Raw genomic sequence first — 27,929 nt, forward strand, 5'->3', positions numbered from 1 at the left:
CACAAGCAGCACAGGACTCTACGTACCCAACCATGAGGAATCCTTGATACAGAGGAACAGATGCAAAGTAGAAGATGGATGAGAACACAGCCTGAGACGAGAGACACAGCCAATCAGCATTCAAATCAAGACGCTATCACTTCAAATCAAGAGCCTGCATAGCAGATACAAGTGCTGCTCTAATTTCTGAGAGCGAAGCAATCTGCTGTAATGATCTCATGGGGCTGTGGATGAATGGGGCTCTGAATGTGTGTGTATTCCCATTTGCGTGTTACCTGCATGGTGGAGATGATCATGCCGCGGTGCATGACGAACTGGCCGAGAGCCGCCGAGCGTTTGTAGCTGTTGCGGCCGTGTACCATCAGCAACCTGCCGATGTGCTTGAACTGGGTTATGGAGAAATCTGCAGCAAGGGACGCCTGTCTTCCCTCCTGGAACACAAGTTAAGGTCTGTTAGACGAGATTTTCAGTGGGATCTTCTCAAAAAACGTGCAGCTCTGTGAAGGCCATTTCGTCCCACGTTTATTCCAACTGGTGTTTAAGGGACAAGAAAAAAGATAGGAATCTATGCTAATGAGAAACACCTCACCTTCCCTTCAATACCGATACCACAGTCTGCTGCCTGGATCATGCTGACATCATTTCCTCCATCACCTGAGCACAGAGATAAGAAAGATGATAGCAAGAAAACATGAGAAGACACTGTGAAACCAGTCATCTTTACCGCTCTCAAAGATTCATGGGGTGCGGGTTTGATAAGGTGTCTACTATCCACTTACATAAGAAATGAAAGCGTTTGATACAATGAGTACATATAAGTAGTTACAATGTACCTGTGTTACGACTACCTGCATCTGTGGGTACATTCTTGTTTTTAACCTTAACCCTATCCCAACCGTACCCTGACCTCCGTAGCAGCAAAAGTTCACAGTGTGATACTTACTTGAAGACAGGAGAGGTGAAAAGAAGGAAGGAAAGGAGTGACAAGGACAGAAGAAGAGAGCTTACCTATGGCACATGTTCTGTTGGCCGTGTGTTGTTGAAGCAATCGAACAATCTGAGCTTTCTGCGTGGGAGAGCAGCGACAGCAAACCACAGCGGGACATTGACACGCCAACTCCACAAACTCATGCTCATAGTATCGTAGACACACCTGATGAGCCACACAAACAGAAATGCTCAGTGTGAGAAAAAACAACCCTGAACATGATATAGATTGTGTTTTACCTCCAGAGAGTCTCCGGAGATGACCAGGGCACAGTCGTGTTTCCTCCTGAAGGCGTTCAGCTCTAAATGAGCCTCACCACGATTGGACACCTGGAACAAAATGGACACGAAAGACTTCCTTTTGAGTGTTCACACTTAATCTACTTCACTTTAAATCCAGATCAGGAGCCATTTGGAGCTTACCGGTCTAAAGACGTGGATATCTTGACTTCTGGACACTAAACGGGAGCTTTTGGCGATACATGTAGCAGTTTCAAGTTTGTCTCCTGTTAACATCCAAATCTGAAATAAAGAACCCAAGGGTCAAAGTTCAGGTCAGATCAGACAGAATATAACAAACCTGAGAAAAACTATTCTACTCCTGTTAAACGTCAGGTTTATTGTATATAATTGAAAGCAATTGTGTTGCGCACCTTGATCCCAGCGTTGCGGAGGAGCTCCAGCGTGGGCCTGACATCAACCTGAAGCTGATCCTCCACCCCAGTGAGACAGAGAAGCTCCATCTCTCTCTCCAGACTCTCCACCACTGCTGCCACCTTCAGAGCGCGATCATGAATACTCAGCTTCGCCTGGTTATACCGACTCTGAACACGCAGAGAGAAACCAAATAAGTTGCAGATGACATTTCAAACCTATTTAAAGGAACAGTTCACCCAAGAATGAAAATGATGTCATCATTAACTCTCTCTCAAGTTGTTCCAACACTGTATTCAATGCTTTGTTCTGTTCTGTTGAACACAAGGAAAGATATTTGGAAGAATGCTCGTAAGCAAACAGTTCTGGGTCACTATTGGCTTCCATAGTAGGGAAGAAAACTAAAACTACTACGGTATTCAATGGTGCCCCAGAAGTGTTTCCCACATTCTTCAAAATATCTTCTTTTGTGTTCAAGAGAACACAGAATTTAAGTGTTGGAACAACTTGAGAGCGAGTAAATTTTTGGGTGAACTATACTTTTAAATGACAAACAACTATAAAATAATAAAAATCTATTTTCACACCAAAACAAAAAACTAGCCTCAAACCAGATACCAAAGTTTCATAATTCTTTGAAAAAGTTTACATGAATAAACAGTCTGACATCAGAACTATGAGTTCAGCTCAATTACGTTCGATTCGGTCATGAATTCGATTTCCAGGGAACAAATGATGATACAAGATACATTTCATGTAAAAATCACGTTGTGATAAACCTTTGACCGTCTGGATCTAAATATATAAGCCAATTATTTAATACTGCTACTAAATTCAGAAACAAAGCTAGTACAGTATTCATATACCTCAAAGTCTTGGTACTGCTCTTCAGTCAGTGATTTCTTGGCCACCACCAGCGTCCGCAGTCCTTCTCTGGCCATGTTCCCACACTAAACAACACAATACAACACATATTACAGTGCGTGGTTGTATATTAAACAAAGATCTTAATTAGTATACAGAAAGCATGGAAACAGAGATGTAAACAATGATTTTAACACGATTATGTTCGAGGGAAACATCACAACACTGCTGGACAAATTATGAAACGCCCATGCAGACACACACATGCACACAGACAAGTGAAAGGATCAACTGTGAACAATACACAATTGCCTGTGGGATCTTTAGGCACGCTGTAAAACGATGTGGGACAGCGGTTTATTTTTTATATGAATATCCAACAGGCAAAACTGATGCTGTGATTACTTATTGACCTGTCCCCATAGCAACATCACACACACGCAAAGGACATCAGAGGATTATGACATGATTCTGCTCCCAGTCATACGCCTTTATTTGGGTCATTCATTAATTAATAAACATCATCTCCGCCCTTCATTGACTGCATATTGCCAATACAATTATAATCATCAAAGTGAGAAATGCGTGTGTGATGATGAGCCGCGCGCTCTGTCCTTGATCAGACCGGTTAGGACGGCTGAAATCAGAACAGAAAGACCTGTTTACATTTACATTTATGCATTTGGCCAAAGCGATTTACATTATTATACATTTCTGACTATGTGCAATCCCCTGGCATCGAACCCATGACCTTGGAGTTGCCAGCGCCATGCTCTAACCACTGAGCCATAGGAAAGCTGTTTGTTATAGTTATAGTTATAGTCTTTTATCTATAGTTATAGATAAAAGAATAAATGATATGATAGATATAAGCGTCTGCTATATCATTATTTGTGAATAACCCACATACACAAGTTCACCTTATTAAATGTAAATTTGTGGGGAATGGCCAATGTGGCATTTTTTGACGACGTTTATTGTCTTTTTAACATTAGCCTATGCACTGTGTATGCAAACTGGACAGCGTAAACATTGCCAAAACACTCCGATCCAAAATACGAAGAATGAACTGCATACGGAAACAATGTAAAACAAACCAAACAAGAAATACAAAACAGGAAGGGTCAAAGCAACAGACATTAGGCTATTCACGAGCTCACCAGCCCACACAGACAGGCCCATGACAATTTTCCATCAACAATAATCTATGCATTCTTACCTCCTCCTCCAACCAATCATTGTACTGTACAATGCTCGCCATGGCAACATCGGCCCCTTTCATGTAAAACGTGATGTCACCGGTAGCCTCCTCCTGAAAAGCAATCAATGAGAGAAAGCTTTAAAAACACGTCCAAAACAGCATCTGAAATATTAGCGTGTCCAACAGAGGAGCACAAAACCATTGATCCCACACGGTATCGGCACAAAAGGACCCAAACAGAGATGATTTGCACTGATGCACAAGCTAACACACAAACACACGATCAAAGCTCTGCCACAAATACTCATATGCATTTCATGCACTGTAACAAACAAACAAGGAAAACAAACACAATATGAAAACCTCACAGAAACAAACAAAAGTAGTCCTAAAGAATACAATGGCTTACTCAAAAATAATGCATAAGACAAAAACACAAATATTCCAAGCAGGGTTTTTTTGCACTGAAACAAGCAACTACCAAAAGAGGTTATCTCTGCTGTAAAAACTAGTGAGTTGCCGAGGCATTGGAGCTATCCCAGAATGCACTTCACCAAGCTGAGTGCAACAAAAATATAACTCATCCAAAATTGAAAAGGTTCAAAATGGGTTCAAAATAAAAAAAAATACAATTTATCCAAAATCTGTATGTTGCAAAAGGTCTGTGTTTCAAAAGAGATGTGTAGTTTTGAGATGTACCCTGACGATGATGCCCATGCGTTTGCTCTCAGAGGTAAATGGGAAGATTTGGAGGATGTAGTATGTCAGGATGTGTCCAGCTGGGGTCTTCAGCTGGAGGGATGTCAGGTCTCTGTTCACTAGAGTCAAACCAACACTTTCTGTCCAACGCACGAGGGTCACCTACACAACACATGACAGAAATGTGTAGAGGATTGAGTATACTTGTGAAGAACAATTTTTGTCTTTAATAATCATGCTTATCATGCAGTTTCTTGTTGGCTTTAAACATAATTATTGTTTTTGCTAGATAATTTAGACAAATCAATAAGTAGATATCATTTTTATTCTTTTTTTAACCATTTACAGGGGGAGTGCAAGGAGGGCTGTTCAACGATTATTTGCATCCAGAATAAAGTTTTGTGTTTACATAATATACAGTATGTCTGTGCACTGTGCATATTACATTTGTATTTCTAAACACATACACATGTATATTTAAGAAAAGTATAAAATATAAAAATGAATAAATGTTTATATATAATTTTAAGGTATCACTTCAGTATAGGGGGCAATTCTCACTATTAACTAGTTGCTATTAGCACACCTATTATTGGCATATTGGCTGTTTATTAGTACTTATAAAGCACATATTCTGCATGACCATACTCTACATCCCTAATCCTACCCAATACCTAAACCTAACAACTACCTTACTAACTATTAATAAGCAACAAATTAAGAGTTTATTGGGGGAAAAGTCGTAGTTAAGGGTTTAATAGCAAGAATTGCCCCCTACACTGTAGTGTGACCAATTTTAATTATATATAAATATTGCAGGGCTGTCAAACGATTAATCGCATCCAGAATAAAAGTTTGTGTTTACATAATATATGTCTGTGTATTGTGCATATTCATTTTGTATTTATAAACATATACACATACATGTATTCATTTAAGAAGAAACATAAAATATAAAATACGTATATAGAATTTAAATGATTGGTAAATATGAATAAATAAATAAATAAATACATAAAAACATACACATTCATATTTATATATTTAGTAAAATATTTTTATGTTTATAAATATAAAATTTATATGCACAACACACAGACATATATTATGTAAACACAAATTTTTATTCTGGATGCGATTAATCGCGATTAATCGTTGAACAGCCCTAATTTTGTCCAGGGCCCTATGAATTCCAACAGCGGCCCCGAGCTCAAGTGCACGCTGTCATATTTAATAAGCAAAGAGGGACATAACCAATTAAATTGACTTTCATTGTACACTTTAATTATTGCCTCAAACTGTTACGCTAATAATATAATTTGTGGCCTGTACATATTGTTTATCTCAAGACGAGATTGTAACCGTCCCTACAAATTATGTCTTTCATTTTCCTCGTAGTCCTCCAATTACATCTGCTTTCTCTCTAACACACACACCGCTTATATCTATGACATTTCCATGCTGATGTGACTAATTAGCTTCTTCTTTGTCAACCTGACAGTGCTAATTGACGCTCTTGAGAGAACACACAAGACAAACACATACCCAAGTGTCTCAGGTAGTGGGGAAATGCCTTTAGGAGGCGAACAGGGTTTTACGACAGTGAGGAGAGCATTTAATATACTTCATCAATCATTTCAATAGTACAGAAAGAAAAGCTGTAGTCATAAACCAAGCTGAGAGGCAAAGAGGATCGCAACCACACCGTGTGACCTACAACCACATGAAGACATGGCTGTTATTTAATAAAGAGACCAGATGTGACAGGAAATATGATACAACGTCATAAAAACGGCACAGTTATGATGGTTTTATTTGACAGGGCAGCTTTATTTTGGAATGCCTGGAGCAGTAGTGACTGCTGAATCCATTAACGTTTAAAATGTAAAAATTCAAATTCAAAAAAGCAAAATAAATAAACTGAAACCGCTCCTAAAAGCGAAACATGTCATAACTCTCTTGTACGAGTTACCCGTCTCTTCAGAGGGAACTTGAGTTTAATGGGCTAGAGGTTAAAGGTCAACGCCATATTTTCCTTAGAAGAACCAAAGGTCAATACTCTCCGATCACTGTCATCGCATCTGAATAACCTAAAACCACTAATAAAACCATCAGTGAACTTCTATAACCCTGCATAAGTAAAACTTCATTATCGGACATAAAAAACGCTCTTGCTCACGAGCCTATCCGATCATTAAAGGTCAAGATAAACCCCTGACCCTTGACACTGTGGGGTCAAAGGTCACAAATGAGTTAAAGCGAGTTATTTAATTATTTAATCTTTGAACTCGGCTCGCTTCTGGAACATCGGCGATGTGCGTCCGTCATATTAACAGGAGAAACGGCTGCAGCGAGGAGACACCGACACGGCCCCTGATGAGAGTGACACGTGGAGAAGGACTTGTGTTAACCGCTAGTCTCTCCGAGAAAATTAAATATTGATCAATCCCAGAGTGAAGACGTTGGAGAGATAAGACCCGGGCATTAAAGAAAATAAATAAGTAGACACATCAAGGGAGAAGAGAGGACAGGCAATTCCACTAAAGAGTGAGATGGACAGATTTCGTTTTCCTTTTATCACTCTCAAAAGATATCTACGCTTACAGAAGGCTCTAAAGAAAAAAGAATACCAGGAAATTCTTAATTTATTTAAAGAGCAACACGTTTTCTTGGAAACAATCAATGCTTGGAAAACGATTAGCCTGAATTAGTCATGCAATTGTTTGATACTGTGACCGAACAGGAAAGACTGTACAGAAATATCCAAATGAAATGATTCAAACAAAATGTATAATTAATTCTCATGACAATCTGTAGTTACGGAGGATGATAGAGATAAATTTCTATACAACGGGGTGTCACAATATACCGTATAATCGTAATAGTAATAACCATGATTACTGATATTCTATTACTACTACACTGAGAATACTGTATAAAAATCTATATAAAAGTCTGAATTATTTAAAGTATTTTAAATCTTTTAAATTGATTTTGCGATAATATTATATCACCATCATGAATTCTTTTCCCCACAATAACCGTGAAGTGAAAATGTGATATTATGAGAACCCTAAATAAAAGTAAATCGGTACCCCCGTGCGGTCAAGCTCTAAACTGACAAAAAAGCATCATAAAAGGAAATAACTGAAAAACAATCATTTTAGGGTGAACTTTTTAATAAGTCAAGGCACAAACAACTTTTTGGTCCTCTTATAAGGTATACGATAAGATATCCCTCCATCTATCAGTAGACCACTGCTGCCAACGTGACATACGTTCACCCTCAATGCCGCTTCTGGTATTTATTTAGCGCTTTCCTTACCACCAACTCATTCAAAATATTGTTTCTCTACAACGGATCTATAAATATCTACGATCTCTCAACACAAATGATGACCGAGTCCTTTCTGGTGTGTGACCTACCCCTGCACCCTCTGCCTCTGATATTTATTGAGCCCTCTCAGATTTCTCTACTAACACAGAGTCTATATTACCATCCAATAAGGCAGTAAATTCAAGGCTAAAGTGGGGGAGTCATAAATACTAAAGCAGCGATATATAGGATTACACCTTTAGAGGAATGAGGAGGATAGAGTCAATGCAATCAGATTTCTAAATAAAAAATAAATAAATAAAAGGCCGTCCTGCTTTTACTGAATCGCTCAGGCAGAAAATTGCATACAATTGTCAAATTCAATGATATAGAGGTGTGCTCCTCACACGTTGAGTCATGGCGCTCATTTGGGACACACAGGTTCGTTTCCACAACTGTGCCAAAATTCCCTTTCCACTCCTTTAATTATTATTTTCTATTAATTAATAGAAGAATGCGTTGATTTTGACAAGGTGCACTGACTTAATTTAGGACATCTCTTACCTCATCAGGACTAGAGGCTTGATAAGTTCGGTTGTCGTCGCTGAAGTCCTGGTCGGCCTCTGTGCTCTCTGGCTCAGAGCTGGCACCGTTAGATCGGGACTCGTACACCGGCGTGACGTTGTGGCAGAGAGCAATGGCTTTCACTGCTTCGTGGATCCGACTGCTCACGCTCTTCCGGACCTTCGGCGCAGGTGGCTGAGGCTTACGGGAGGGCGTGGAGCTCTCGCTACTGCCGTTGGATTGTGTCGTGCTCACCTGAAGAGACGCCACATGAGGCAAAAGTGTTGGTCAATATTTGAATTGTAATATTCAAATGTGAGAGTGTGCACTCCAAAGTTCAGATGTGTGATAGAAAGCACATACCAAGTGTGTGGTTCAGCTAAAGGGACGTTTTAGCTAAAAATAAAAACTCTGCTATCATTTATTTACCCTCATATCATTCAAAACCGGTATGTCTTTGAACACCAAAGAAGATATTTTGAGAAATGTCTCTGTGGTTTTGTGTCCATGCAATGGAAGTCAACGGCGGCCAATTTTGTTTGGCTACCATCGTTCTTCAAAATATCTTCTTTTGTGTTCTGCATAAGAAAGAAAAGTTATGCACATCTGAAATGACATGAAGGCCATAAATGAATTCTTTCATAATTGAAAGAATTTTCTAAACTATCCCTTTAAGTCACCAATAATAAACAAACACTTCCGAACAAGCCGTCTTTTCCCCCACTACATAAAACAAAATGTAAAAAAACACATTCATAAATCAGCCAAATTATGTCCGAACCTAATGACAAAGTGTGTAGTAAAAGAGGAACGGGGTCAAAACGTGTGTGCAGATATTCACTTCAGACTTCCAGCTGTTGTACTGCGAGGTCTCACCCAGGACACGCTGGAAAAAAATGCGGAGATTCTAACAGTGCCCGACACACAATGGTGTTTCAATCCCACTCTTTGATATTCATCCATTTTTTATACAGTGAGAGGTGTGTGTGTTTGGAAGAGGATGCTCATAGGAAGATATGATGACCTGCCTCCAGTCAAACACACAGATACATAAAGACACTCCCTCACTAACATACTGAACGATACAAACAAAGTGTTATAAAACCAGAAAATAAGTTTAACTTGGTTAAATGTCCTAGCAGGATAGACCCTGGCTTTACATGCAACTACAAGGTTTCACCACTATGAAATAACAGCTGTTTTTAATACCAACGTTTTCATACGCATAATCCTCCAGAGAGAATCGGAGCTATAACCGCCTGGCGCACATGAAAGCATGTTAAGCTGTAAATTACATTATGTTTATTGATTCCTGTCAAACTCGATTTCACACATCTTGTTGGACACGTCCTGCGGGGGGAGATTATGATGCTATGATCGCTCATATCACGGGTACATTTCAAACCTGCCCATCACTCTGTAATGAAGGACCATGAAGCATCAAAATCAATTGCTACTGTGGCTTTATAATTGGTTTTCCTAGAGAACGTACATTTGCCATCCATTTTACAGATATTGCTTAGAGTGACTGAATACAGACCACACAGAGAAAGATTTGGGAGAGGTACGGCCTTTACATTCGAGATAAAGATAATGAAAGTGTAATGTGTAAGGAGACAGATGTCAAACAAACCTGAGCATAGGACTGTATGATGTGACTCTGGATTTCGTCCATGGTGTCCATTCCGTACGAGACGGTACCGAGATGGAGGCGTTTGAATACCATTTCATTCTGCGTTAGAGTGCCTAGAGAAAAAAGTCACACTGAAAAGAAACGTCCTTAAAAAGCCTTTATATCTGTGAGGACAAATAAATATTTATAAGGAGAGTTCACCCAAAAATTCTGTCATTTATTTGCCCTCATGTCATTTCAAACCTACAGTATATGACTTACTTTCTTCTGCAGAACACAAAAAAAGATATTTTGAAGAATGCTGGTCTCTCAAAATATCTTCTTTTGCACTCCACAGAACTTCTATTTTTGGGTAAACTTTTATTTTAATTTATATTTCTGGAAATATTTGTGGTACTTTGGGGATCTTAAAGTCCCCGCGAACGTTTTTACTTCCGTATTTTGACGCATTACGGAGTGAAATGGAATTTTGAAAAAATAGTGGGCGTGGCTTTCGTCTTTCTCTGCGATTTGATTGGATGTATAAAAACAGCCGTTGAATTTTGATATGGAACTGGCAGCAGACTGACAGATGAAGGGGAGGAGTTAACGGATGCTCCGCCCAAGCCGTCTAACATACGTCATCTAAGATGGACAGTCATTACAAGACAAAAGTGCATTTTGAGATTTTAACTAAAGATTATGAGGGCACACGATTTTTAAAACTAGAATGACCCACATTGATAAACTATTTACAATAAACACTGCAATATTTCATGTAAAAATAAACTGTCATTTATTATTTCACTGGGACTTTAAGTTTTGATCCCAAGTTTAATGGTATTAAAATAAAATGCAAAAATATAATAAGATATAATTTAATAAATTACTTAATTAAAAGAGGAATTAAAAAATGCTGTATTTTTTATAGTGTTAGACCTCAAATTTGATTGGACAAACGGCATTCAAAGAGTGCTGATATATAACCAGAACTGAACTAGGAAGCTTAGCTGTTTTGATATCACATTGAGTTTTGTACCACAATAAAAAATACTTCCTGTATTATTGAGGCCAAATCACAGCCATAACACAACACTTGGTCATGTGACATCTAAAAAGTACCCGTTTTGTCTGTGAGAAGGTATACCAGTCGTCCAAGCTCCTCTGGTATGGTGCTTGTTCGGACCACAGTACCAGGAATATTCTCATCCTTCATTATCATCCATCCATATGCTGACTTCCCCATGTCCAGATTTACTCTCAGACTACACACACATACAAACAAAAGGTTTTGATTAAGTTAATATAAGCTCTGGTGAATCAAAATCAACATTTTATTTTATAATGATCTAGACGTCAATGGAGAAAATGCACCTGATGGGGATGATGTACGAGAACAGAACCACGAAACGGAAGAGGTTACGAAACCAAGGCCCTAGAAATCCCTGCAGAGCGACCATAACAACAGACAGAACCACCTGAGCAAGGAACAGAGCTTTCGTCAGGCGGTTTAACTCAAGGTCCAGCAGCCCCACCTTCAGAGAGGAGAGAGAAAAAGAGATAAACCAACGCATGGGTGAAGAATCTGAGATGAATAGAGACTTCTGAGATATTGTGACACTCCTTCCAATTCTGGATTGAGTTTCATTTGATGCTTTATACTTAATGTAGGTCTTGAAAAGTAAATATTTATGTGTAATAATAAACAAAATACAAGCAAGGTGGGACAATGGACCACAATGGAAATAAGTTTATTTAACTTTTTTGTGTTTATTCTTGACAAATGAGTGTATTTTACTACTTTGTCTAATAAATGTACTCCAATATTCTTTGAAAAAAATATGTCTTTTTAATATATTTATAGAATAATATTTCCATACAAACTTGGTGTACATATTTTGGGGGGGTGTTTGGCATTTTTGATTTTTTTAAATAATTAAATGATTCACTGGTTAAAACTCTCAACCATGGCATGCGATATCCCCTCTGAGTACAAGAGTCTCAAGTTGAGGGTTCTTCTCATCTGAAATGTTATGAAAAATAAAACAACCTGCCCATGAGCCAGCATTGATCAATGCCCCCCCGCCCTCTCAGGCCTGATCCAGACCGCAGGCTTTTCTCATGCTAATAATGTATGTGGACGAGAGAAGAGATGAGAGGCATTTAACCAAGAAGCCCACTGCTGTTGTGGTCTCTCCCTGAAAAGCACAGGAGGCAAAACCGGAAAAATAAAAGCAGAACGCCTCTTCATAGAAAACGGGCCCCTGACAAAAGATCTCGAGTTTTCTCTCAAGTATGTCCCTCAGCCAATGGAATATGTGGGAAAATGATGTCAAATAAAGAAGTTTTTCTTGTTTCCCTCTGGCGAGGGCTGACGGCGCAGCCCGTGCGAAAACACTGAGGCCTTTCATCTCGGCAGCGCGCTAATAAAAACAGCAACACATAACACCGTCCCCCGACAAGAAGAATCTGCGTGAAAGGGACGCGGGAGGAGGGGGACAAATTGAACAGAAAAGACCAAAAAAAATTGAAGAAAATTAATCCCCCACTGCCCGCCAGCCCCCCGTCCCTGTGCAAACTGGGAGACACTGGGAGACACTGGAAGGGAAAGTCTGCTGTCTGATTTATCAGCTGAAGTTTTAAACCCCACCGATGGCCTGCTGCCCCACTCTGAACTTCATGCTTCAGCTAGTGAGGAAAAAGGAGGGAATGGAAGGATTAAAATGAAGAAAAATTAAGACAGAGCAGCTGAAAGGGAGGAATCCCCCTTTATGGGGGCAAAACAATGCGGTGGCTAAATTTTGCAAAGCTGGCCGGGGATCGGGTGAAGTCGTTATTCATTCGAGCCGAGAGGAAAAGGCGACTCAATTACCTCAAGCTGAAGATGCTATCAATGAATCGAGAGCGCATATTTTACTCTATTCATCCGGGCCTCGTTTAAAGTGAAAGGAATGATTCAACCTGCCTGTATGTTTTGTGTGTGAAATTTGATGACGACTTTGTGCCTGCATAATGAATATTCATTGGTTGAAATCCATCAAGTATACGGAGGCTGTTACAACAATATGGCATTATACCGCTGCTCTAGAAACTGGATATGCAATACGGCTAAATGGAACTCGCAAGACCTCGGATGAGGCTCAGGAAGGCCTTGACATGCTTAAATAAGGTTTTGTTTTACCTGATTCTCAACGTTAAAAAAGTTGAAACAAAGTAGCAAAAAATAACATTTGAATATTAATGGAAGCAACAACAAGGTTTTCTTCTCTGCTCTCTCAGAGTAAGTGTTCACGTTAGAGACCGGCCCACAGACTCCGTACGCGCAGTCAAACCACCCAGGTTTCGATCCTGGAAGCAAAGATCGCTCCATATTACTGCAATGACAGACACACGCACGCACACGGTGTAAAGTGATAGCTCATGTGCTGTCAGCAGCTTCTAGTGAGAGCTCACAGCTTCGTGCACGGAATGTCACAACAGATTATAAGAGGCGAAAACGTTCTCTGTGACTTTCGCCGAGTCGTATTGACTTTCCCGCCCCATCTCGTTCTCCGTATTGGCACCTCTGACATCATCTCCTTGAGATATTGAATTCCACTCTCACACGTGGTGGATCTATGAGCGCCGCTGATATCACGCATCCATGACAGGGTCTGAAACGCATCACAGCATGAAGACTAGCGGTCTACCGATAGGGTTTTTTTGCTAAACTGATTTGACTTGTTTGATGCTGTTTTGACTAAAAATGAACCAAAATAATGCACATAATATTTATGAGTGATTCTGACACTAGGGGGAGCTAAAATATTCGTTAGAACAGACAGTCTTTGCCAATGACTCAAAAAGATGAAGATACTGCTTCAATAATCGGTTAAGCAATATATTAATTTTTTACTAATAAGGCGAAAAACACTCAAGGCCCTGCAGGAAACCTACATGCTCACCAGTTTAAAGGATTTTTTCTGAGTCAATAATGTATGTGAAAATTCCAGTGTTGAAGGAAAAAGATGAACACACACTTAATACACAATTAGCACATAAACATACTACAATTCTCAAAACGGGACAAGCTATAAAAAGAAAGATCTCAAAGACAGCGGGGTCAGCTAGAGGAGGGGTAATGAGTGTAATGGGATTTGGCGTTTTTGTTTACTTTTACAGCATCGACATCCACTGTATGTAATCATTAAAGGGAATTCTGTAGGATTAAAGCTCTGCCACAAATGTCACATAAGTGCTTGCTTGGTTAATTTCCCACTAGATTAATCTCTCTGGGGTTGACCTTTCACATCGACAGGTCTAACTTCGTCACTACAATCAAAGTTGAAAACATCCTCAACGGCTCACAGTTTTTATTCTGTACTCTTCAAGTCTTTATTGAAAGGTTAAAAACACCCCCTGGGCAAAATCCAAAGTATATTGACAACACAAATGTCACAGTTTGCCACTGATCATGGGTGAGTCTCACAAAAACTGTCAGGAAAACATTCAAATTTAAATGAAAGAGAAATGAATAAGAAATTATCTTCTGCCTAGGGAAAATTCTAAGAATAGTTCACCCAAAAATGTAAATTCTGTTATTTAAGATGTTTTGAAAAATGCTGACAACCAAACAACATTGGCCTCAATTGACATTTCTAAAAATATCCTCTTTTGAGTTCTGGAGAAAAATTAAGTCATACTTATAAGGGTGATTAATACTGTATATAAATAATGTCATAATTTTAATTTTGGACCATAAACATTTAGAATTATTTTTATAGCATATTTATTCTCCCAAATTATCATCGCTGTAATGCAAGAACAATTTTTATATCTATTCTAGCTACCATTACATAAGGAAAATTATTAATTGTTTATAAATCAGTATTTATACATAAATGTATTTTAATTTCAATGCAAAATATTATAATTATAAAAGTACTGTTCCTATAAAAAAAGAAAAAAATCCCAGTAATAGGACTGATTTCTAGCCCTATTATATAACAGTAATAGGAATAAGTATCTTTTTCAAAAACGTGTAATGCTTGAATGGTCCTAAATGTTTATGTTCCATTTACTAATTAATAAATATCAAATATTTATTAAATAATGAACATTTTAAAATATGAAAGACATTTCTTGGCTTTGTTAGATTTACCCTCATAATTTACACAAATATTCTCTTTCTCCTTTGGGAGGCAAATTACCCACCTTGTTTTTAGACTGCGAAGTATTAAGCACACTTCTGGTCTCTTTCCCGGTGTATATCACTACACCTATGACAGTACCTGAAGTAAAGAATAAAATGAGATGAATAAAAAACAAACAGGCCGTGTGTGTCTGGCTGCTCTAATGAACAATTAGCTCAAAAAGTGGGTTTTGCAGTTAACGGATGCAGCACAGACTCAGACAAATGATTCAATATGCAGGACACACAGAAATAAACCGTTACAATGAGGCCTATTATAGTCAGATCAATGGTGCTGCTGGGCTGATGGGTTAAAGTAAACTAATTACTGATGGAGTGTGTGGACGCACGGCTAAATGAGAAAGCTCCAGGGTCCAACGTTCAACTTTGATAAAACACAACTGAAATCACAAAGCTTGAATAATTTTCAGTTTCTTTACATTGTTTTGTGTCTAAAAAAGAACGAAACCCAGGCTGCTCTCTGGGGGGTATTTTAAGGGCTTGGACTACTGGGGATATCTGTTACCGGCCCACGGTGTTTAGTGTTGGGTCTGCTCTGTCTGGACGGGATGACGTCACTAGACTGGGTTTTGCGGGGAGATGCAGAAGGGCTTTCTTCTGCTGAAGGTCGCAACGAGTCAAGTAATGAGAAGAAGCCTTAAAAACCCCTGGAGAATCGAGACGGGGCAACCACAGATCAATGAGGGGGCCGATCGCTGGCACAAACGCATGCCGCTTGAAGAAAAGGACCTGCTATTATTGTTGGACCGGGGTCAGGTTCTAAACAACAAACCCCTAGATGTCGTCGCTGTAAGCGTAGCAGCAAAACTGATCTCGGACCTGTTCTTTGGGGAAAAGTTTCATCGACACCGCAGGGACGGGACTGCAAAAAGCCAGACACTTTGGCTTCCCATTAACGACTGCTCATATTTCTCTGCTTGTGAGATTGTTTGAATAGTTGCAGATGAGTCTGGCGGGCTCAAGTGACAAACAAATGGGAGCGCGAAGGGGGTCTTGAGTGATGCTGGCAGAACGCCCTGCTACCAACGGCACACTCTTCGACAACACAATAAACTCGAAAGATATTTGACCTGCGATGAATATTTCAGACCTTCATCTTTCATTTCTAGAATACATTCAGGGGAGGCAAAAATGTAGTGGAAAAGCTCACCGGATGCCACCACGGTGCTGGCCCACAGCGTGTTCTCGATGCTCAAGCTCTCGTGGATGGGAGGGTCGCAGTCCTCCTGGGAAAAGAAAAAAGCGTGAATCAGCAAGCGGGACATGTTTTATACATCTTAATCTGTTTTGCCTGCATGGTTATCTAGCGCAGGAAAAAGCGGTTATCAATTATGGCCTTTAAAAACCGGGTCAATAAAAATGACAAAAGCCCCAGCACAAATAAATGAATCGATGAACTTTCATCACAACAAACGGTAAGTAGGGAATTAGCCGAAAGATTGAATTACACTAATGCCCGGTTAAGCGACACAGTCCATTTAGAGGGAACAGCGAAATCGGTTTGACTTGATTTGCCCTGTTTACGAAACGAGCCTCGTTCAGTGTTAGTAGAATTTCATAAATCAGGGAGAAGTGCAGAAATGAAATCTCGAAATGTCTTTTTCAGCATAACATGTTGCAGATGAGCGAATAAGATATCTATTATCTGCTGTCGGCTGGGCACTGAGAAAGAGGGCCACACACATCGCAGGCTGAAGAGACATGCGCATTCAAGACGGCCCACTTGCTCTTGTCATTTGTCCCTATCTGGCCAGCAGATGTAGCAATGCCAACAGGGATCCTTTCAAATTTAAGAGTGGCTTTATCAAAAACAACCTTTGATCAGCAATAAGCAGGGTTAATTTAGTCTAGAAAGAAGTGGTGGTTAAAGAAAAGGATGAACATTTATGATAATTGTGTTAAACATTTTTGCAAGTCAACGTTGGTATATAAACATATATTTTATAACTGGAAATGGTTAATAACTCGAAGATGAAGATGCGACATTCAAAATGCTTCTTCCAAAGTGTTATGCAAAAAAAAACGGAGAAAGTTTGGTCTGCATCATGCATTCAATTTAAGTTAATGGAATGCAATGCATTTGGTTTTATGTCTTAATCTGCATCTACAAAGAGGCTTTCTTCCTCATGCATGTGCACACAAACAATCATGCTTCTAAATATTATTATGAATAAAAGAGGACACAGCATAAACTTCCACTCTTTTGAATTAAAAATGCTACAGACTAAGATAAAAGATTTTGCATTTTGTCAGTGCCGGTGGTCCAGTGGACGGTTCGAATTCCGGCGCTTGGTCCTTTCCTGGCTCCTGTACCCCAGGGTTGCCAGGTCCAAGAAATATTTCCAGCCCAATGACCCCTCAAAACCCGCCCAAAAGGAATGAAAACTAGCCCAATTTTTTCCAGTGTCAAATCTAAGTTAACAACTGCCAAAATACGTTTCTATTGCTAAATTGCTATATTTACTTATCTGAATGGTTTCCTAGGTATGTTTTGTTCTGTTGAACACAAAAAGTGTTTTGGGGGATTTAGGAAAGCAAACAATTCTGGGTCACTTTGACTACCATTTATTTTTTTCTGCTATGGTAGTCAATGATGCCAAAGAATTTTCAGTTGCTAACATTCTACCAAATATCTTTGTGTTCAACCGAACAAAGAAATGTATACAGGTTTGGAACAACTAGAGGGTGAGTAATTCATAACAGAATTTTCATTTTTGGTTGGAGTGTCCCTTTAAAAAAGATCCCATGTGTGCTCGAGGCCACGCACGGAAATGTACGAGAAACGTGTTTTCTCTTCGTAAGACATGCAAAAACTTGCTTAAGAAATAAGCATGGTTAAACGTATTGCTTATGTATAATGTGTACAAGCACCTCAATGTTTTAGTTGTTCTAGACTGCGTATAGCGCTACTCAAACGTGATATTTGGCAGCCGGAAGAATCAACTGTTGTACACTCAGGCGTGATTTCTCTCAATGAGCAACGTGACATGCACCTTAGTACGACGCATTGGTAAAAACATAATTTGGATGCATTGTCTAATACAGTGGTTCTCAAACTTTTTCGTTGTAAGGCCCCCTTTGTGTTAAGTGCATCGCTTTGCGGCCCCCCATATAAAGACGTATAATCTTAAACTTAGAATTTTAATTAAACCAAAAACATTCAGTTATACAATGCTGGAACCTCAATTCTTTTGGTTGGTGGTGTCATTTTTCTGATGTTTGATTGCATAAAATCTATGATAAATTTCTATATTTCATAAAATGCCACAACATCTATGGCCCCCCTAGATCCATCTTGGGGCCCCCCAGGGGGCCACGGTCCCCAGTTTGACCACCGCTATATTTTCCTCTTTGGTTGAGCTGAGCTCCCTCCCTGTACTGTACCTGTCAGACGCTCGTTCCCCACACTTTTGAGAAGAGGTCTGGTCCTTGAGTTGCCAGGTATTTATTCTGAGTATGAATATACATTAAGAAACTCATCAATTAACATTTATCCTTAGAATATAAATAAACATTTTGGCGGCCGCAGTACATTATGAAAGTAGCCCAAAAACCCGCAGGTCCATAATTTTTCCAGCAATTGCATTTTCAAAATAGCCCAATTGTGCGGGAAAACCGCGACCCTGGCAACACTGTGTACCCCTCTCTTTCATCGCATCATTTCCTGTCTTCACTGTATTGTCTGGCAAAAAAAACTTTTTAGAATGAAAAACCATTACACTTATTTTTTGTTTGTTTTTCCAAATGAGGACGTCCCAAAGAGGAGTGGTAAAATATAGCTTCTCATGATAAACTGGTTCACAAAGTACGTCTTAAGAAAATCCTAAACTGTTTTTAAAAAGATACATAAGAGATAAAGGTTAATAGGTCATGCCACCGATTCCACCATACAAAGAGTAGAAATCACATTCGCCTCATCTGGGTTTGATTTATAATAAATGACCCGTAAGGGGGCTTTCTCCATCATTTGCTAATAAACAGATGTTCTGCTAGAGACTTGTTTGTAGGACACTTAAACTTTGATCATTTCAATCAGTTCCAAATAATCTGATCAAATCACAGAAGAGAATGAAACAATCTCTATGTCAAACTGAAGAGATGAAATAATAATGTTGAACAGGTGCTTCATCGGACATGCTGTAAAAAAGCTTTTGTGGCAGTGAGGTGCGACAGTAAAGGACTGTGGGAAACGGCATGTGGAAGCGAGTCACTGTAGCTGCGGATCTGTGAAAGCGGGCTCAGGAGGGTGACTCAGCACAGGAAGTGATCTTCTGCCCCTGCGTGCTGTGTGGCCGAGAGCAAAGACTTCAAACAAAGACAGGCTTCATGTGGGGGGTCTCTTTTTTCCTTTTTCTCTCTCTCACTTTCCCCGGTACCGCGCTAATCTGCTGTTAATAAGGAACTCCGTCCAGCCAATGGGGCGAGGGTGAGCCTAACAACCAGTGATGTCATCGCCGTTGTAAGGAATGCGGCCGGTTTTGCATTCCAGAGACACTTCGGCTCATAGTCATGTGAACGGACACACTTTGAGAATCCATGTTATTTTAATGTGCAATAAAAAAAAAACGGTTAGGTTTCATTCGCCGGGCAACGGCACAACATTAAATACCTCTACAAAAATCTAACAGCGGGTATAAATTGAGGTCGTGACGTCACGCCACACGCTAAAAAAAGCCTCGTGAAAATTCCTTCATTAACAGCAGTTTCTCTTACCCTTGTGAAGTTTCCTTCAAAACTGTGAATGTCCAGTTGGGGCTTCTGGGCGTAAACGTAAGCGCTGATGGAAAAGAGATCCTGCAGATAACAAATGAAAAGGTCAACAGTAAATCAACAACAGAAATGTCAGGCGAACAAAGTTCTGGGCCGGACCCAAACCCAACCTCTTGTTCGTGCAAGTATTATGGCAGGACTCAAACTGACTAACAATCACAGATTCTCATGAAAATAAGCCCCTTCTGACATCCTGCCACAAGGCTGCGTTTCAAACAGACCAGATATTGCAGACGAAACAAAAGTAATTAAAACGAAACAAAACTTTGACAGGCTGCTTACAAATTATAATGACTTTTGCATTTGATGACGTGTCCGTGAGTATGAAAAACAGGCATGTTTTACCAACTGACAGTCAAGCCCACCGGGTACCCGATCCGCCCGCTGCTTTACTATGGCGATCATTCGACGACGACTCGCTGAAATTTTAATTCTGTGATCACATTAAGTGGTTTCGGAAAGACAAATACAAACGTGAACCCGCGCTCGGGGTGAGTGTCATCTCCACGCCGATGCCACCGGGAGACAGGCCGTTTGGCGGATTCCAGTTGTCTATCGGGGTAAAATTACCGGCCCTTGTGAAACAAACCCTCCGGCCCGTAAATCAGATACACAGTGATATCAAACATGAGCCTCGCTACCATCATCCTGAGAGAGTCTGAATGTGGACACATCACTCACTGCCTGCGGGGGTAAAGTTACCGCCTCATCTGAGAACACGAGCAGCTGAAATTTGATTTGGGATGCTGTCGATGTCTTTGACAGTTCAAACCATGCCACCTTGATGATCACTTTTTTATATGACATATATCATTTATTATTTCGAGCGAGGACATTTTATAGAATTGGTTAAATGCCTGTTCATGGCAAGTGAGAAACAAGACCCTCGGGATTTTAAGTCAAAATAACGTCTTATAAAATAAGCACAAAATAGTATATGATGCGCTGTCACTGTTTGTTCATAACATTCATAACATTAATAATCAAACCTTTTTTAGAGAACAAAGTTAGTATGAATACCTGCAAAAATGTGTAAGCATCTGTGTTCTTACCCCTAAAGCAGATAGTCTCTGAGTGCAAGGAACAGCGACTCTCAGTTTCCAGTCCGTCTCTCCATCCAGCTGATCTGTTCTGATAAAACACGACCCTGGAAGCAAAGAATATTACAGATTTTATATAAATCAGATATAAATGTCTGGTTATTTTTCATCACATACTGTATGACCTGACTCAATATCCATTGATGTGCTGATGCAATTGATTCTCCTCTTTATTTAAACAAAGATAACGCTTGAGAGCTGAAGATGTGTGAAGGACACTGCATTTAACATCTGTGGTGGGTCAAAGCATTAAAGAACTCAGAATGCTCAACATAGTGTTCATATTGATCTGAAGCAAGACTGATATAACAGCAGACAGTGGACAGAAAAGGTCACAGTGTTTAAGAAGAATCAGTGTTCACTTATAATGTACTGAACATATTGTGTGTGTGTCTCACAAAACATTTAAATCAACAAATCATATTTATCTCAAATCTAAAGAATTAAGGTGTTATTATTTTAATAAGAAAATTTGCAGTAATTATAATTTTGGAGGAAACTTAGGGAATTTTTTCCAATCAATGGCTGACTAAATGTAAGCATTTTTCTCTTTTGATTTTTGGGGAAAATAGGATTTGGACATGTTCTAGACATTTTTCTCGAGTCTTTATAAACCGATCTCTATATAGTAATGCATTATCATCTTCTGTTTTTATCTTCACCACACAACATCTACTAAAGCAAGTTTATTTGCCAGTTCATGCAGAATTTAGCACAGAGTGAGATTTAGTCAATTCATTTTTCGAGGAATGATTATACATACAAATACGAATGAAATGTTTATTGTTGTATGAAAAGCTATTTTAAAATGATAAAATATGAATAGCTTAAATTGTTAACATTTTTATAGAACGTGTTCTTTGGGCTTCTCAGAGCCGCCAGGTGTTTTAGAACACTGAAATTATAACATATGACATTCAGCAGAAATGATCAAGGAGGTCTGAAAGCTGTAATGTAACAGCAAGAGTTGAAACTCACCGGTCTTCTCAGAAGTTCTCAGGAAAATCATATCAGCAGGAATTCTCTGATTCTATAACACAAATCATTAGACGGCGGTTAAAGGTACAAACGATGTCCACGCCATTCACAGTAAGAAAAACTGACCATGTTTTAAAACCCTGCTAGCAGCGCATCACGATCAGGCATGCAGATCCAATGGGTTCAAAACAGGTAAATGTGGATTACAAATTTAAGCAAGCAACAACATTTCACATTTCCTATATGTACCTTTAGTCTATTGAATTATGCTTTTTAGAGCTTTGTAAAACACCAAATCAAATTCAATTCTGATAAATTGTGAGCTTTAGGTTAGTTTTGTTGTGTTTTTCATTAGGAGCACAATTTGTTAACAGGGCAGTTTAGAATTTTTTTTAAAAATACGGTCTAAACCCATATGCTGTTCTACTTCCCATGAAACACAAAAAAAGAACCATTTTAAAAGAATCTTCGCACAGCTCTTTTTCACCTTTAATGCTGTAAGACAGCTTTGAAAGAGGAGTGATTTCTCATTGTTTTCTTTTCTTTTTTAAGAGTATTCACAGCTGCCATCATACGAAAAAGTGCTGCCTAAAACGTTTCTCAAAAGTTTTCCTGTTGCATTTGACAAAAACTGTTTAGAGAATCTTTGTGGGGTACACCATTTCATTACATGACCGTTAAGTCAGAATTGCTTTCCTTTAAAACCACTTCACTGAGGTTTAAATTTCGGTTAAAATGCTACCTTGGGTCTACAAGGAACCTTGAATAGCGCGGCACCTCACAGAGTTTCAGTACAGAGCCGATGTCTTTTCCCCATGAAACTACTGCTCATAAGCTTTTGAGATATTAATATATTAGCTATGCTGAACTTGCAACAATATATGGTATATATGATGTTAGTGACTCTGCCCTGTAACAATAGTCCTATTTTTCGCGTTCTGTTGAATAATTGAACAAGGTCGTTTCCCTAGCAAGCAATTAAAGTGAACCACAGACAGCAAGAGAGAGACAGACACAATGTCCCACTGAAAGAATGACAGGATTTCATGTGACGGATCACATAGCAGCACGTTTATGCTGATACCTTCAACAACAAAGGAGGGGGAGAGATTAAAAAAGAGACAACAAACCTTTTCCACAATGATTAAATCTCCGACCTGTATGTCTGAGCTCTTGACTTGAACCTTCCCTGAAAAGCAGATGGACAAATAATTTCAATTAAAAAATGTATCTGGTCACTGATTTTGATTTTTGATGCAGACGTTTTAAAATACCTTTACATTGATAAATGTATAATTTTACGAGAAACCTGAAAGACTATCGTGTTGTTACGTGGGAAAAACTGTTTGCTGCTGAACAGATCTTTTGTTAAAAGACACAAACTGTTTGAAACAAAAATAACCATGGCTGCTCGAAAAACACAATATCATTTATTTTTACTATTACATCATTCTCATGAACTCCAAAGGTTGAATACAGCCCTACAGGAATCCCATCATACAGTAGTATGGGCCTATGACACAACATTTGCCAGTCCTTGGACACATCTACTCTGCTCATTGTTTATTATTACCATTTTCCACATTTTAGAACAAATAATAAACTTTGAAATAACACACATAAAAAAACTAGGACCAAAAATCATACAAAAGCTATTTTTACTTTCTATTATAAGTAGCCTAGACTACAGCTCGGCACACTCAACACACACCGCTCACTCGACCAACTTCATCAAAGCTGGTTTTTAAACAAAACCAAAGTAGTTCTCGCTAATCTAGATCGTGATAAACACGTCCAGCTAAACTTGTGTCTAGGTATCAGAGCTCCTGTCATCACTGTGGTCACCTCTCATTGTAAGTTTACTGTACAGCTGCGAGTTCATCTCTTTATCTCTCCTGCATCGCCGAACTTCGTCAACTGCTTCTCTCACCATGGTGACGGACAACACAAAAGCCTGATCAACAACAACAAAAGAAACAACCAAAGTAACGTATGAATGAAAAAACTCAAAGCGCTGGAAACAGGGTTTACATGCAGTTGTCCCGAACAGTATTTGGATGAATTTTACAGAATCGATAACAAAACACCAGTCAAAAAGAGACGACTTTCACATCCATATTTGCAATGACTTTAGATCATTTTTTTAGTGGATGTACGTTTACCAAGGTGTCCTAGCAGAGACGTATCCATCACATCAACGATGAACATGTTCCACTAAGTTTGACAACCAGAAAGTGTATCTCAACTATTTATTATGATTTGCAACATAAACTTTGGGGAAATGTTTTGCTTACGAAGTGCATTTGTACTATCATTAAAATAAATGGTATTTGGTTTGACAATTTGTTATATAATGCAATTTTTAAGTATGGTGTGTCCAAATACTTTTTGGGGCCACTGTATGCTGCGGTTTGAATGACTAACTTCATCCGGTTAGCTATACTTACCAACGGGGCCCAGTAGGTATACAAATATCCGATCTTCAACGATGGGACAAACTGAGAACAAGCCACCACCAGAAAATACAGGTTGAGGAAGAACTTAAATTGCTGGTAGAGAACCTAAAAGAAACGAGCACTGAAATGAATACTCTCTTAAAGAGACTCTGATGTAACGTCTTCTAAATGCTTCACATGATTAAAAAACGTGGTTTTGTATGCAGTGTTGTTAAAACGATGATAAAAGCTTTTAGATCTGTTTTAGCACAGTCTGCTGATACACGTGGCATGCAAACACAGTAGTGCACCTGATTGGTTTATACATAATTCATCGTACAAGCTGCAAATACTTTGCCAAGTGCATATACACAAGGCGCGTTCCTCTGAATAAGACATTGCCAGCAGTCATAATACAGTAGATCGCTTACACACTCAGTGGAAAAAGATACGTTAGATTGCTGTTACTTCACAGCTAGTTACACATTAACCTGATTACCGAGCAAATCTGCTGCGAGCACTCAGGGTAGAGATTTCACTTTAAACAGCCCGGCGAGAGATAAACGCAGGCACAAACCGCGATGGAAAATCGACATCAAAACAGCTTTTCTACACTTTTAATAGAAAGCACATGTCTAGCTATAAATTAAAATGTATATAATATAAATAACATTAATAAAATACAGCTAAAACAACAACAAAATAAATATAATAGTAACATCAAAACATGCAAAAAACAAAACAACATGCATCACAGTTTTTGACATTGCCTTACCCCTGGCACAAAAGTGACGATGTTGTATTTCTGGTTCTTGATGGCATTTTTGGGGTACTTCTCTTCACATTTCTCGGGATGTCCAAGCCAGACTGTCCGAGCCTTTAGCTCCTTCTTCCTGCGACATGTGTGAACCAGACATTCGCAACAGCTGCGTGACAGAGAGCACGGGAGGAAAGAGATCATCCAGTGATTAGACAGATTCACAAGAAAGGAGGACGCAGCACTACAGGCGCAGTTTAGGCCTGGACTCTGGTAATGGCCTTAATTAACACAACCCCGGCCAAATACTTAACAAATACGGCTGATCATTGCTCCTAAGCTTTTACTCATTTTGAAAACTGGTTATTTTATAATTATCTTCTTATTCATCACTTAAAACACAAACGCGAGGCCTTTTAGGGTTTTCTCCACTGGCGTTAATGCAACATTAATGCAAGTGACGGTAAAGAGAGGCCAGCCTAGTTTCACTTGAACTTTGGGCAGACAACGCAAAGCACTTCCACTAGGAAGTAAAAGTACAACCGAACACAATAAAAGGAGAGAGAAGGTGTTTTTTACGAAACCCCTGCGAAAGTACAGAATGCACGGATGCGTTCTGCACGGATGGGGGGTGGTCTAAGCCTGGTGGTTAACATTCTAGGCTAATAACCAAATGGTTGCAGGTCTGAAACCCACAAGGAACGATTTTTACTAATAGCTATCAGTATTGTGCCCTTCAGCAAGCAAGCCACTTAAACCCTAGGTTGCTCAAGAGAAATCTTCTCTGTAACATATCGTCCTTCTTCAACATTGTGAAAGTAACGGAAATGTGTTTACACGGTCTGGTGACATTATGTGACTGAATTCCGACTGTGCAATTTCTTTCACCTTGTTTGCACTGTATAGGCAAGCATTGGTGTGGATTTAAACCTGGAAAAATCTATTCAAGTCAACACGAAATGGTGTTTGCAACCCACACTTCAATATTGTGTACATACAAGTGTACTGTTATTTTGTGGACAATGATAAACCAGGAATCAAAGCTGAAATCCTTCACATTGGTTAGGTTTAATAAAAATAGGTTATTTTGGATGAGTGCATAAGAAAGTCAAAACTGTCTTCATACCTTAAGTAAACGTAAACCATTTTTACTTTATAATTATGAATAATCGGATTTTGCGGACAATACCAGTTTGCCGTAATTTTCACCCACATAAAGAAAATTAACTGTTTTTAACAGAGGTGGCGATATAGAGGCAGAAGTTCAAAATTGCAGATCAAAGTGATTATAAAAATATACGAGAAGTATTGCTCTTCCAAAATGCGATTATAAAATAACAAAAGGGTAAGGGGGAATAAGCAATTGAATTCTGCGTGCTCAGATTCCACGCGGGCCTAGCGATATCTAAAGTGAACAACAAACCTTTAGATGATGTCCTCTGTAACCACCCCTGCCAAATAAACCCCTCCCTATTAAAATCAAACCTGATTCGCTGTGAAGGTCAGAGACGGCACCAAACACTCTGTTGACCTTCATAATCATTTTATATTGTAGCGGTTCCCTGCAGAATGGCGTGACGCCGTGCAGGTGCGGAGCTTGTGCTCTGCTCAGTGTACACAGTCATGCCGATTGGTTTGGCTGGCATTGAACTAAATTACATAAACTTTGAACAAAATATAATAATATTTGCGTTGGCCTCTTGTCTGTAAGTGCCAGCGCTCCGATTCATAAGAGAGATTATTTGCTCAAATGAACGCAGTGCAAATAATAGGGCCGTTTGAATAAGCAGAGTTATTCTGCTTGAATTATTTGTTCATTTCATAATCCTCCGCCTAAGCACACAGAAAATTACTGGAAAGCATCAAACTGGTCAGCTGTGCGAAATCCCATTTGTTCATTAGAAGAAAAAAAATCAATACCCAGCTTACAATTGAGATGCGTCGCTGATAAACCAGCACAAGTGGAAGAGTCAAGAGGACGCTTTCATAATATCGCTAATATCTCTTTTCATCGCACTTGTGTCATGTGTCATTGACGTGACAAAAGGCATTGTGATATTCTTTGAATGTCGGCCCAAAATAGACATTGAGCGGTGATGTTATTGGCTGCAGAAGCACATTTTCTGTCAGAACGTTTGACCTTCTGACTGATGATGCGAGGAGAGCACCTCAATCCAAAAACACAACCTGCGCTTGTGTGTGCATTTCATGCACAGTTACCGGTGCGTTCAAAAGGAGCCGCGCCAACCTGGCACAAGCGCTACAAACACACACTATAAGCTGCACGATAGCGGTCACATTTTATTAACAAAAAGTTAAGCCAAAATTGTCAAAGTGGAAATGTCTGGACTTTCTTAGCTCAACATCCCGTTATCTCTCTATTCTTCTATACTATATTACTATACTGCTATATCTATTTTGAGGGAAGCAGCCTTTGGATTGTCTGCTATGTAAACAATTTTGTTGTCCAACCTACAGGTTTAGAATGACCTGAAGGTGAAAAAACGATTTATAATTTGTCATTTTTTTGAAAGATCTTAGCCCTTAGCATGAGTTCTTATGCGGGATGTTACCTGCTGCACAGGACCTTCCATCCACCACAGAGGAACCAGGCCAATCCTCTCCGTCTCTGACCTACTCTGGCTCTGGGCAGTGTCTGATAGTCACTTTCATCGTTTTCAAAAGCTTCCTCTGACATCATCAAGGGCATCTCATCAAGGTTTGAGGATTCGTCTTCAATCTCATACCTGAAGTGTAACAAGAAGACAAAACTGCAAGTTAAAAGGATGCTCAGCATCATG

At 39.2% G+C, this 27,929-nt stretch overlaps 1 protein-coding gene across 3 annotated transcripts in view; it reads right to left on the minus strand.

Moving 5' to 3' along the window:
- The window catches only part of atp9b (ATPase phospholipid transporting 9B), a 39,431-nt gene that overhangs the window by 8,670 nt on the left and 2,832 nt on the right, over positions 1–27,929 (minus strand). For all 3 annotated transcript variants that reach the window (XM_057355001.1, XM_057355000.1, XM_057355002.1), the window contains exons 2-25: positions 27,702–27,875; positions 25,147–25,297; positions 24,384–24,497; positions 23,782–23,890; positions 23,067–23,125; positions 21,937–21,988; positions 20,911–21,005; positions 19,802–19,882; positions 16,239–16,314; positions 15,091–15,167; positions 11,272–11,432; positions 11,020–11,162; positions 9,919–10,031; positions 8,286–8,540; positions 4,406–4,567; positions 3,725–3,817; positions 2,508–2,591; positions 1,641–1,811; positions 1,411–1,509; positions 1,228–1,317; positions 1,009–1,153; positions 590–654; positions 276–431; positions 27–91 (exon numbers count right to left, since the gene is read on the minus strand). In XM_057355001.1, the coding sequence (XP_057210984.1) occupies positions 27–91; positions 276–431; positions 590–654; positions 1,009–1,153; positions 1,228–1,317; positions 1,411–1,509; positions 1,641–1,811; positions 2,508–2,591; positions 3,725–3,817; positions 4,406–4,567; positions 8,286–8,540; positions 9,919–10,031; positions 11,020–11,162; positions 11,272–11,432; positions 15,091–15,167; positions 16,239–16,314; positions 19,802–19,882; positions 20,911–21,005; positions 21,937–21,988; positions 23,067–23,125; positions 23,782–23,890; positions 24,384–24,497; positions 25,147–25,297; positions 27,702–27,875 (2,790 nt within the window). The remainder of the gene's footprint in view (positions 1–26; positions 92–275; positions 432–589; positions 655–1,008; positions 1,154–1,227; positions 1,318–1,410; positions 1,510–1,640; positions 1,812–2,507; positions 2,592–3,724; positions 3,818–4,405; positions 4,568–8,285; positions 8,541–9,918; positions 10,032–11,019; positions 11,163–11,271; positions 11,433–15,090; positions 15,168–16,238; positions 16,315–19,801; positions 19,883–20,910; positions 21,006–21,936; positions 21,989–23,066; positions 23,126–23,781; positions 23,891–24,383; positions 24,498–25,146; positions 25,298–27,701; positions 27,876–27,929) is intronic.

Source organism: Triplophysa rosa, linkage group LG16, assembly GCF_024868665.1.
Source record: "Triplophysa rosa linkage group LG16, Trosa_1v2, whole genome shotgun sequence".
NCBI lineage: Eukaryota > Metazoa > Chordata > Actinopteri > Cypriniformes > Nemacheilidae > Triplophysa > Triplophysa rosa.